This window comes from Opisthorchis viverrini, assembly GCF_000715545.1.
Source record: "Opisthorchis viverrini unplaced genomic scaffold opera_v5_76, whole genome shotgun sequence".
Taxonomy (NCBI): Eukaryota; Metazoa; Platyhelminthes; class Trematoda; order Opisthorchiida; family Opisthorchiidae; genus Opisthorchis; species Opisthorchis viverrini.
Window position 1 is genome coordinate 885,551 of NW_008751730.1, and position 11,377 is coordinate 896,927.

At 46.7% G+C, this 11,377-nt stretch overlaps 1 protein-coding gene across 1 annotated transcript in view; it reads left to right on the forward strand.

Moving 5' to 3' along the window:
* The window catches only part of T265_04469 (hypothetical protein), a gene marked incomplete at both ends in the record, with an annotated part of 80,841 nt that overhangs the window by 6,239 nt on the left and 63,225 nt on the right, over positions 1-11,377 (forward strand). The window contains 3 exons of the mRNA XM_009169218.1: positions 1,925-2,369; positions 7,259-7,427; positions 7,496-7,818. Of these exons, the coding sequence (XP_009167482.1) occupies positions 7,727-7,818 (92 nt within the window). The remainder of the gene's footprint in view (positions 1-1,924; positions 2,370-7,258; positions 7,428-7,495; positions 7,819-11,377) is intronic.

The following is an 11,377-nucleotide window of genomic DNA, read 5'->3' on the forward strand; positions in this document are numbered from 1 at the left end:
TTAACGGCTCGAACAGTAAAAGCTGCAATGAAGCCGAGGCGTAGCGGAGAATGTGAGTGATGGCATGCTATGGTCTGCTTCTCTGGATGCCCACATGGGGGATTTATCAGGTGGGGTTATTAATATAGCTAAGCGGTTAGGGCATGAAGCTACTGAACAGAAGGTCCGTAGTTCGGCTCCGATGACCGTTTTCTGAGTTATAACAACTTAAAAGTATCTCAGCTCTCGTGCGACTGCTCCTGTCTAGGCTTGAGAAGTGGGCGTTATCTCAACCCTCGTGCTTCCTTTGGGTTGCATGTCAGCTATGCACTAAAATGGTACCACACCTTTGGATGAAAGTCGCTACATATGTCCATTTTTTGGAACACTACGCCCGACATTGAGGAGTCATGTCCATCGTCATGACAGTGACCAAGCACATGGACAAATGAAGCTGGAATATATTCCCTATTTATAAACAGACCGTGAATCTTGATGGCCCTAGCACGCGTCTGTGGCGGATGCTTCAAGAGCTTCCGGGAACACCCGTAAATTTTTTCAACTACTCGGCGTAACTAATCCAAAACGACCGAACACACACCGTCTTGGAAGAAAGCGCTGAAATCGTCACCGGATTGCCAAGACGCATAGGATGCTCAACGACTAAGCAGTAATCGAACTCATCCTCAGTATCATTGCCCATGCCTTCTAGATCACAATAGACAATGAACGTGGATCTTACTGCGTCGAAAATATCCAGGGAAATTCAACAGCTGGAACGACGCAAGGCATCAGGTCCTGATGAGCTATCGCTTGCCTTGTTCATAGGCAGTGGACTTTGGTAATTCTACAAAGTGATGAGGTTGCTGGACGGAATTTCGACTGTCGAGAGAATTTTATCCGATTAAGTCACTCCATCCTAGTCTGCAGGAGGGGTCCAAATACCAAATGATGAAACTGGCAAGGAATATATTTAATGAAGTCTGAGTTCAGATTGTCCACCAGTTTCATTTTTCGATCATCAATATGAACTGGTTTTCAACACCGGGAATAGCAGGTTATTTTCCATTTAGACTGCGACTGGCGTGACCAGATACTCACCTTGTGCCAGCCACACCACAAACATCGAGGCACGACGGGTCAAGTACTGCCAGATTCTCCCAGCCTAGACAGGAACAGTCAAGATGTCGGGGTTCGGTTCGAACCTTCTGTTCATTAGGTTCGGGTGCAGAATAAAGAACCTGATTTTTATATTTGGACGTCTGGTTCATCTTGTCGTTCTCAGTCTACATTATCCGATGTATCAGCAAACGTGGTTGTAAAATACCCCATAGTTCCATCTTCAAAGGGCGGAAACTGCCGGTATACAGTAGGAGTCCGATCACGGATTTTGCTAGGCAGGGAGATGGCTCTCCAAAGTGTCCCGTTTGAGCCCTCAGCTTGTCCGATACCTTAGGGCTTATAAGCTCTCGTCCTACTGGCAGGTATAACTTCATCGCCACGGAATTTTGCGATTCAACAGACGGAAACTAAGATCGTTACATCGATCACTCGCTGACTGGGAAACGAAGAGGAAGAAACTAACGGACTAACTCCGCTTCTGTCGGGCTTAGTGAAATCTTCAACGCAGCTGACAGGTATGGGGTCGGACCACCTTAAGAATCGTCAGTTTTATATTTCTGTTGATCACAGGGCCGCTGTAATACCCAAAATCCAAACATTTGTCGTTGCGGTAATTGGAGAGCGGATTTTGTTTGTGGTACTCATTTCTGATTAATTTTCTATCGAGAATCCGTAACGCCTTGCTCCTTCTGGATACGTCTTTCTGGTAATGTGACCTATTTTCTTAGATGTCATCAAAATTTCTTGTTTGTTTGTCTACCACTCTCATGTTGTTTACCGACCTTTAAGTCCACCTCCAACTTGTAATGCCTTGTTTCATCAGGTCTTCGGTCTCTGTTCAAGCATGTTTCTGGTTCAAAACACTCAAGTCGCTCTGGACGTTCAGACACCTCAAGCATTTCGTCAAGATCATCACCGACCCATTTAGAAGGGCCCTCTTCCCGTCCACACACTGATGTGATTGTTCGAAAGACGAATCCGGATGTTCCGGAAACTGCCGCAAGCAGTCCGCCTGTGTTACGTGTCTCACCCGGCCTTATCAACACCAGCACCACCACCGTACAGTCCACTATCCGAAGTAGCAGCCTATCCGGTCGCGAGTCGCTTGATTCTAGACTGACGACCAGTTCCATCCTGGATCAACAATCAACACAGCTTGCACAGGGCAGTTCGTCTCCTGTTTCACAAAACGGCCTGAAGATTGTTGAATCCAGACAGAGGCGCCAAACAGATGACCCCATCCCATATCTGAAACCCTCCCCGTCGATGTGAGTTTTTTTTGAGATTTGTATTGTTATACTCTTGTGAAGGTTTCCGGGGGGCGAAATGGCTCAAGTGGTTTGAGCGGCAATTTACTGACCGGAAGGTCCGTGGTTCGAACCCAAACTCTGCCTCTCGATTTCCTCTGTCTAGGCTTGGGCAACCTGGCAGTATCCCACCCCTCGTGCTTCCTTCGGATGGCATGGCAGCTAAGCACCGGAAGGGTGTTACAGCTGAACGATTTTTTTCTAGAGGTTTCCGTTGTGATCAGGTTGTTTTAGACAACAAATTAATCTCTGTTTTCACTGAGATTTAGCTAAACTAAGCACATAAACGCATCCAAATTCGTCTGTTCTAGTTGCCGGAAGACAATCAAACAAAGTGCTGCTCACTTAATTAAAGAAACCCTTAATTCCTTCTATTGTGGCGTCACGAGAAAATTTAGATATTTGGGGCGAATGTTTGATATATCGGTCGGCCACTCTCCGACTGAAAGGCAACGGATGAAAACGGTCTTGACCATCTTGGGACCCATCAGTTGATGTGGACTACACTCAAAGACATATGATGCACATATAAATTGATCATTCAGCCTCTGTGTCCTTTTGATGATTAGCTGAAGGAAGCTCGGGAACTATGATACAGGAGCAATCGAGAAGTCGGGGCTGTGTTTGAACCGAGAACCTTCTGGTCAATAGCTTCACACCTTAACCACTGAGCTACCTCCCGATTCAACTCTTGTAGAACCGGAAGATTCATGCTTTTCCTCCTCAGTCTTGTGAATAAGCTCTATAGTCAGACGCCGCAAACGCCAAGTTTCACTTGATTCATTTAAGCGTCCTTTTTTGAGACTCCGAAATCATCAACTTTTCATGTCGCATGATAGTACAATCAGGCGATGCCATTTTGGACTTCAGCATTCGTGAATTGTTTGTGCATCTACTGGTTCCAATGTCGTCAGTGGTGATATTTATTGATTTTTCTACTCACCCCTATTCGTGGCAATCAGGTTTGACGTTGGAAATTTCGAACCCAGGCCTCTTTCCAACGTCAGACATTTTAAACGTCATCACTTGTACGGAGAATAGGGATTCTCTATTCTCCGAATTCCATCGGAATTCGTTGATTAGGCAGTTCGTATGCAACAACCGTGGCGTGCAAGCTGTACCTACCCTGAGTGTTTTCTATGACTGTGGGGGCGAGATGGCCCAAGTGGTTAGAGCGTGATTTAACTGCCGGAAGGTCCGTGGTTCGAATCCGACCTCCGCCTATCGACTTCCCCTGTCTAGGCTTGGGCAACCTGGCAGTGTCGCAGTCCTCGTGCTTCCTTCGTGTGGCGTGGCAGCTAGGCACCGAAAGGATGCTACAGCTGAACGCTTTCTTTTTTTCTTTCTATGGCTGTAACGGAGCTAATTACTGATAGACAGAAGTTATTTCGCAACGGCAAAAACACAAGCTTCTATCCTTGTGCTGTGTAGCGGATCAAGATGGTCGCCTCCAAAGGGAAGCCACTTGCTTGAAGTCTACAGCAGCGCTCCTCGTCAGCGAGGTTCCAATATACCTTCGTACCTATTTTTGGTCATCACTCGAACGGTGGTTAGATCCTCCTGTTCTGACTGGTGATCACTCTTGGGGATTTTTGTGGTTGGTAGCTACCGGTTTGATTCCGAAGCCTCTATGAACCCATCCAGTGTAAACACCTGAGGCTGTTGTGTCACGCTGCAACTCTGTTCACTTCCCATGAGGCGACTGCACTTATCAGGTGTTTCCTTTGCTAACAGTGTTGCTGGACTCTTCAGCTATGGGGTTGGTGAGCGTCGCTACACTTTTCCGATGCCTTGGATGATCGTAATTCTACCAGAGGTGAATTTCGACGGTCAATAGAAGCGCTGCTGCCCCAGATCCAAGGATACCTGTTTGAGAATTTATTCGCTACTGAGGCGAGAGTAGATCAGGTTGAGTAGATGGTCGGTTTTTTGTTAGCTTACCTAGGCAGTTGCAAACGTGACTTTGTGGAGCCGGTGCCCCAAACTGCTCCATCGGCGTTGTGCCACCTTCACGAGTCCTAGGCCCAACGATCTGATGTTATATTACTAGACAAGCTATTGCGCCACTCATCCTTCCGCCACGGAATCCACAACACGTGGTCCTATGTCCACTGCCCCCGTGAGTGATGACTTTCCAGTTGGAATTCCCACTCCTCATATGAATTCATTCTTTCTCAACTATTCATATATCAACCGTCTATGAGTACTGTATCCGTCAGAGAGAAAATACCAATCAGTTGAAGAACGTTGTCTTCTGTTTGGTTTGAATGAGTTGTTCCTACTCGAATGTCTAATCCAGCTATCGATTCTCTCCCGACGTACAACAAGCCACCCTCCGGGTTACAGTGGAAACGTGGATGGTTAACACTACCTGGCTTTTAACTTGATGCTTACTAGGGTACGTTTCGAGCCCAGTTGTTAAAGCAGGATGATGCTATCGTATCTGTCTTTCTAGAATAACATTCCTTGTACTCTCTAAACCTGTACAGTGATGATTTGTACGCAACTGAGTAAACAGCTATTCGTGCGCTAGTAACCAAAAAAACCGCAGTGTGCTTTTCCATACTGCTGTGTACAAGAATTTAAAAAATCGTTCAGCTGTAACACCCGCTGAACGGCGCCTAGCTGTCATGCCACCCATGGGAAGCACTAGGGCTGGGATACTGCCAGGTTGCCCAAACCTAGACAGAGGAAGTCGAGAGGCAGAGGTCGAGTTCGAACCGTGAACCTTCTGGTCAGTAAACTCGCGCTATAACCACTTGAGCCATCTCGCCCCCCTCTGTACAAGAGTTGGATGGAAGGTAACTCATTTATTCTGTTTCCTTTTTTAAACTAATTTCTGGATTTCGTTGAACATATGCTGGATAAATACGCCACTCGTGCAACAAGCATTGACTGCGTATTTGGGCGTGTTGTAAAGAGCTTCCGGAGATTCCCACAACCAGGATGGGATTTTTTTGGATAGTGGTGTGTGAGATGTGCTCATCGTATACGCCATATAAACCTGTGCATTATCTGAGCGAGGCGTATCTCAATTCACGTAGAATCATTAGCAAAAACATGGGGAGTGGAGATGGAAGTCCCAACCCGACCAATGGTCACAACATCCTTCTTACACAACTCTCCTAGCACTGGCTCATCCACACAGACGGACAGAAAGTGCAAACGATGTTCAACAGGGATCATCAAGTGGACCGAACCAAAGAACTAGACCCTAGGCTGGATCCAAACACATGTTAGTTTCCCCATCCGCTCAACACGTGGTCACCCACCCTAACGCACAAAAATCCCTCGGCCGGCATCCAACAGAGATATAGCTTATTGGTTCTCCTTCCGCCTTAAATCTCGACTAACCTCGCAACCTAGTTAGTCACTTGGTCTGACGATGCTTTTGTGTCAAAAGCGAAACGTCGCCCAGCAATGAATCTACCCATTATTATCGGAACTTTTCGTATCTCTATTTCCGCTCCTTGTTGGCGCTTCTGCAATATGTTCAACTTTGCATGCTCACACTTTTGCTCAGTTCTACTGACTAGCGTGTGTCTTCCCCTCCGCTTAAATCTCTATTATCAGGAAGCTCTTGGAGTCACACTCCGTACGGAACTTCGATTAGTCCGTTCTCACCTCACCAACTCTCGTACACTCGTAGGATCCATTTTCAGACAGTCATTTCCCAATTAATTGCTTTTTTGTCCCTCGTATGCAATTATCTATCGGTAATCATCTTTGTGATGAGAATATGCTCTCTCTTTCTCTCACTTAGGCAGGACTTAGCGAATATACCTACTCACGAAATTGAGATAAGAGGGGAAATTCGCAGTGAAGACGATCGCTTTGATGCACGACCGCCGTTGGCTACAAGACAATGTCACATCTATTATGGTCACTAACCATTGGTTTGTCTTGTCCCGCGGTCCCCATCCGGGGAGACGGCAGTTACTAGCGCGACTGAGTTGACTGGTAAGAGCTTTCATGCTTTCTTTCCACCTCATGGACCGACCTTGGGTCGCCTCTATCCGACACGATACTGGGCTTAGAGAGCCGCACGGAGCAAACGATCCCTTGGCATACGAAGTACACGGCCTAATCAGCTCAACCTGTTGAGTTTGAATGCCATAAGATAATAATCAATCAGTTTTCGGTGCCTAACTGCCATGCCACGCGAAGGAAACACGGGGGCTGGAATACTGCCAGGTTGCCCAAGCCTAGACAGGGGAAGTCGAGGAGCAGAGGTCAGGTTCGAACCACGGACTTCTGATCAGTTAATTCGCACTCAAACCACTTGAGCCATCTCCCTCCTTTGAATGCCATACAGAATGTGAGATGCTATGTGGGGGGGGGGGGCAGCATCAAATACAGTGTTGAGCACTACGCATGGTGGGTGGGCAGTATCAAATTGTCGGGGGTGTCAAAGTGTGCCCGAGTTTCCTTTGACTGTCACTGTTGTCTTGTCTGGGTGATCCATGAACGGCGTCTTTGCCATGCGTGGCGTATGTGGGAGACGTGAGAAGGAGTGATGCAGCTGTGAATGATGCTCTCGCATCAACTGCAGTGCATGGGCTGTTGTAGGGCGGCTTATCCACTTGGGACTAGTTTTGTTGTTGTTAGGAAAGCCGCACGGATGTACGAATACGGGAGGCTTATTGACACAAGCCTGACGCTTTCTTTGGGACACATCTAACGTTGCTCAAAGTGGGCTCCAACCCAGGCCTTTCAGATGTTTCCGGGCGCCTGGGGGGTACCACAAACGAACGAGTTGACTTGATTTGATTTTCATAGAGTCACAAAGGATTTCCAGTTATGTCACTGATTCGAACGCTTGATTAATTTGCTTGAATTTTCATTTGCAGACGCTCGGCGCACACTCCGGATAGTATCGACTCTGGTCAGCCTGGTGGCAGTGGTCACGGTGAGCGCATCGCTGTTCGAGTGGCCTCAGCAACTCCGAGTCCACCATCGGCGCGATTGGATTTAACGGGTTTTGAAAAGCCATCGACTCCTTTTAGTCGTCCCAGAAAAGTAAGTGTGTGCTAACTGGGTCTCTACCAGAATCGATGTTGAGTTCTTCATCAAATGATCACCTCTAGATCGATCTCGAACATGGCGGGCCCCTATGTTATAGCACTTTGCGGCGCTTTTTCAACGCTAAGTTCTGCAGTCTATCGGAATTCCTTTTTTTGCAAGAGAGACTCTTTTCTATTTTCATAAAGGAAACTACTCACAAGGTTGCTGAAACCTCTTTGACAGCCCACGACCGGTTTCGCCCTTCCACTTCGGGCTCATCAGATAGGCGCAGTCCCCGAGTTTCCGTCAACCTTATGTTCTACTTGAACCCAAATTGGAGACTGCTTTCGAGAACTACACTCATTTGCAAATCACTATGGTTTTTACGGGAGATTCAGAGTCTCTGGTAAAACCAAATTGATTTGCAAATGAGTGTATTTCTCGAAGACTCTTTTCTACTTTGAAAGTATAGTGGGATCCTGGAATGCTTGGCCACACGAGCGTTTTGGTATCCGGTAAGACCCATGGAGTGGTCGTAGAGGTACCAGACACATGGACCTTTGATTAACAGTTATAACCATTGAGTCACGCATGTTCCGACCAGCGTGTGCGGCTGCTGAATTTGATTTTAGGTGTAATTTTTTTATCTAACCCTCTGCTGACTAATACATTCCATCAGCCGACTACTGGTGAACGACTGGAAATTCTATCCTGATTAGTTATCGTGCAGTATCTGGTATTCGTAAGATTCTTTGTTTTGTCCATCTCATCTGGTCACCGAAACTGGATACTCATTTTCGCGAAATACACTCACTCGCAAAGTGATTTGCTTCTAACCGGGGAGGGGCCCGAATGAATGCCAGCTGAGTTTCTCTCTTATGATACCTCTCACATGAATGTGTACCTCATATTTCAACTGGTACGATATCCTACTTATCACAGTATATTTCTTCTGCCGAACGCACTACTTATAAGGTTTCCGCCGAGTTTTCGGCAACTTTATAAGGAGTTACTGATCGGAAGGTTCATGGTTCGAATCCGACCTCTGTCCCTCGACTTCCTCTGTCTAGGCTTGGGCAACCTTGCAGTATCCTAGCCCTCGTGCTTCCTTCGGGTGACATGGCAGTTGGGCACCGAAAGGGTGTTATCGGTAGACCGCATGTAGGGTGGAGAAAGAGATGGGAAAAATATGAAATTTCCTTCCAAACGAATTTCCATAGGTCACGAGAGGTTCGTTCTAGCTTTTTTTTTATCTAACCCTCTGCTGACTAATACATTCCATCAGCCGACTACTGGTGAACGACTGGAAATTCTATCCTGATTAGTTATCGTGCAGTATCTGGTATTCGTAAGATTCTTTGTTTTGTCCATCTCATCTGGTCACCGAAACTGGATACTCATTTTCGCGAAATACACTCACTCGCAAAGTGATTTGCTTCTAACCGGGGAGGGGCCCGAATGAATGCCAGCTGAGTTTCTCTCTTATGATACCTCTCACATGAATGTGTACCTCATATTTCAACTGGTACGATATCCTACTTATCACAGTATATTTCTTCTGCCGAACGCACTACTTATAAGGTTTCCGCCGAGTTTTCGGCAACTTTATAAGGAGTTACTGATCGGAAGGTTCATGGTTCGAATCCGACCTCTGTCCCTCGACTTCCTCTGTCTAGGCTTGGGCAACCTTGCAGTATCCTAGCCCTCGTGCTTCCTTCGGGTGACATGGCAGTTGCGCACCGAAAGAGTGCTATAGCTGAACGATTTTCATTCCTTTTTACTCTCGTTCTTGACGCTACGCTTCGTGAGGTTTTTCTGGACATCAGTTTCTTTAAGGTTGACCTTCGTTCTTGAACACGATTTACGTTGTTGATGTTTTTCGATGACCTCGTTTTACCGGGCGATTGTGTCCGCTGAGAACTTGCTAAAGCGACCGGGGGTTGTCCGACTCACTGTGTTTCCTACCTTCGAAACGTAAAGTCCGACCTGCTATCACCCTTTGAGGCGATGCACTACAAGCTTTAGATATTCTCTTGTGTCTTGAAACTTTTGTTGCTGTTGGTTGAGGTTTCAAGGTCCACAGCGTCACAGTTCATTTACTACTGGTTTACAGTTGAGCTCGAGGTAAGTTAGGGTGCCAAGTTAGTAATCGGAAGGTCCGTGGTTCGAACCTGACTTATGCACCCCGACTGCTCCCGTCTAGGCTTGGGCAACCTAATTGTATCCGATCCCCGGTGCTTGTTGTGGGTGGCATGGCACCGAAAAGGTGTTACGGTTGAACGGCTATTATTCCTTGTGAAGGACGCCCAAACCAACCCAAATGTTTTGATGTCGTATGCCGAATTACAGTAAATGACTTTTGGAAATAAATCATCTACTTCCCCACTTTGTTTCGGGTGCACCATCGACGCTGCTGGATCACGTGCTTCGCGTGTCAGGTGAATAGTTAGTTACCCCTCCACATTTTGTTTGCTGAGGCACACCGATTGACGACGCTTGGCTCAGGGACGAAACGTGAATAACCTGGGTTTTAGGTGTACTAGTTCGCCTTGTTTGTTGGTCAAGGTTTGATTGACTCACCACAATGGCGACGCCACGTGACCAGTCACTCTGCTATATCTGTTTGGTTATTTTTATCCCTCAAGCACTGTTTGCTTCACTCCTGCTTCACTTGCCTTAGTTTGTTTCTTTCTTTACTACTCACTGTTCATAACCAAATGACGTGGCTACTGGAAGGACAGTACGCACAGACACGGCTCATTTCGCGAAAAGACTTGAACTCAACTGAGCGCACAGACAGCCAGTCTTGGGGACACGATGACCAGCTGTTAAGTCGTGTTTCACAAGCCTGGTTCATTTCACCAATCTTGGTTTGTTAGGAGACCTGACGGTTGCGGCAGTTTTTGTCAGCAGTCCTTCGGCGTTTCGGTATCCATTGTTTTGCTTCATTGGAGGCCGATCCGCTTTCCGAAATGCTCTGTAAACGTCTCTCTGCGCTCTGCTTTTCCGAAGTCGATCGACCGCTAGCCCAGCTGACATCCGGCGTATTATTCAATCCCGAGTACCTCTCTCAATATGACACCTCACTGTGGATTTTGTCCGGTTGGCTAAGTCATGTACTCACGGTTGTGATGGGCGTTTCCACAGTCGACCGCTAAAGGTGTAACGGTGATACTACTGGTGGGGGAAGTATGCGAGTAGTATGTTTTCTTGTAAATTCGCTTTGCGTCTCTTGAAAGGGAAGATCTATTGCGGAATTCGTGGAGTCGCTTTGTAGCATTTGCTTGAATTTGAGCAACAGTCAATGAATATCCAGGAAAGTTCAGAAAGACGCTTTCAAAGAGAAGAGATGGATATTCAGTTTTTGTAAACAAGATACATATGAGAGTTTTGCTTCCCTGTCCAATAGTCTGTAACTATTCAGTTGGCATTTTCTAATGAATAACTCCGCAGTGAAGGCCTTCTTCCTTTCAAAGGTAATTATTTTTTCACCTTACGGTTTATGTTGGATTCCGATATCAATTGCCCACATGCAGAAATAGTTTGATGCGGCCACATAATCACGCAGTAGTAACTGTTATACCTCAGTTCAGTTCTGGGCTGGTCTTCGAAAGACAGCGCTTTCATCAAAAGAAAGACGCGGATTACATCGTGCACAAAACGTACAGAACAAGCAAAAGTAACATGCACAGCTCATCGTATTTCAAGTGTGCGTAACAACGACCTTCAGGAATTGTGAACGCCTTCTGGACGTGGCATCGACAGTCGGTATTCAGCGAAAGCTGCAACACGATTAGCTGTTGGGTCCACATATTCCATCAGTCGGAATTGGGATCGGTCTCCGGCCATATCTCTGGAAGAGAGCCAGAGGCGGTCAAACAATGACTTGGCAGCGAAGTACGAAAGCCATTGCCAGAAAACTCAGCTGCGCTGGTCGCTGCTGTCTTCCTGGATGGGGACCCCGA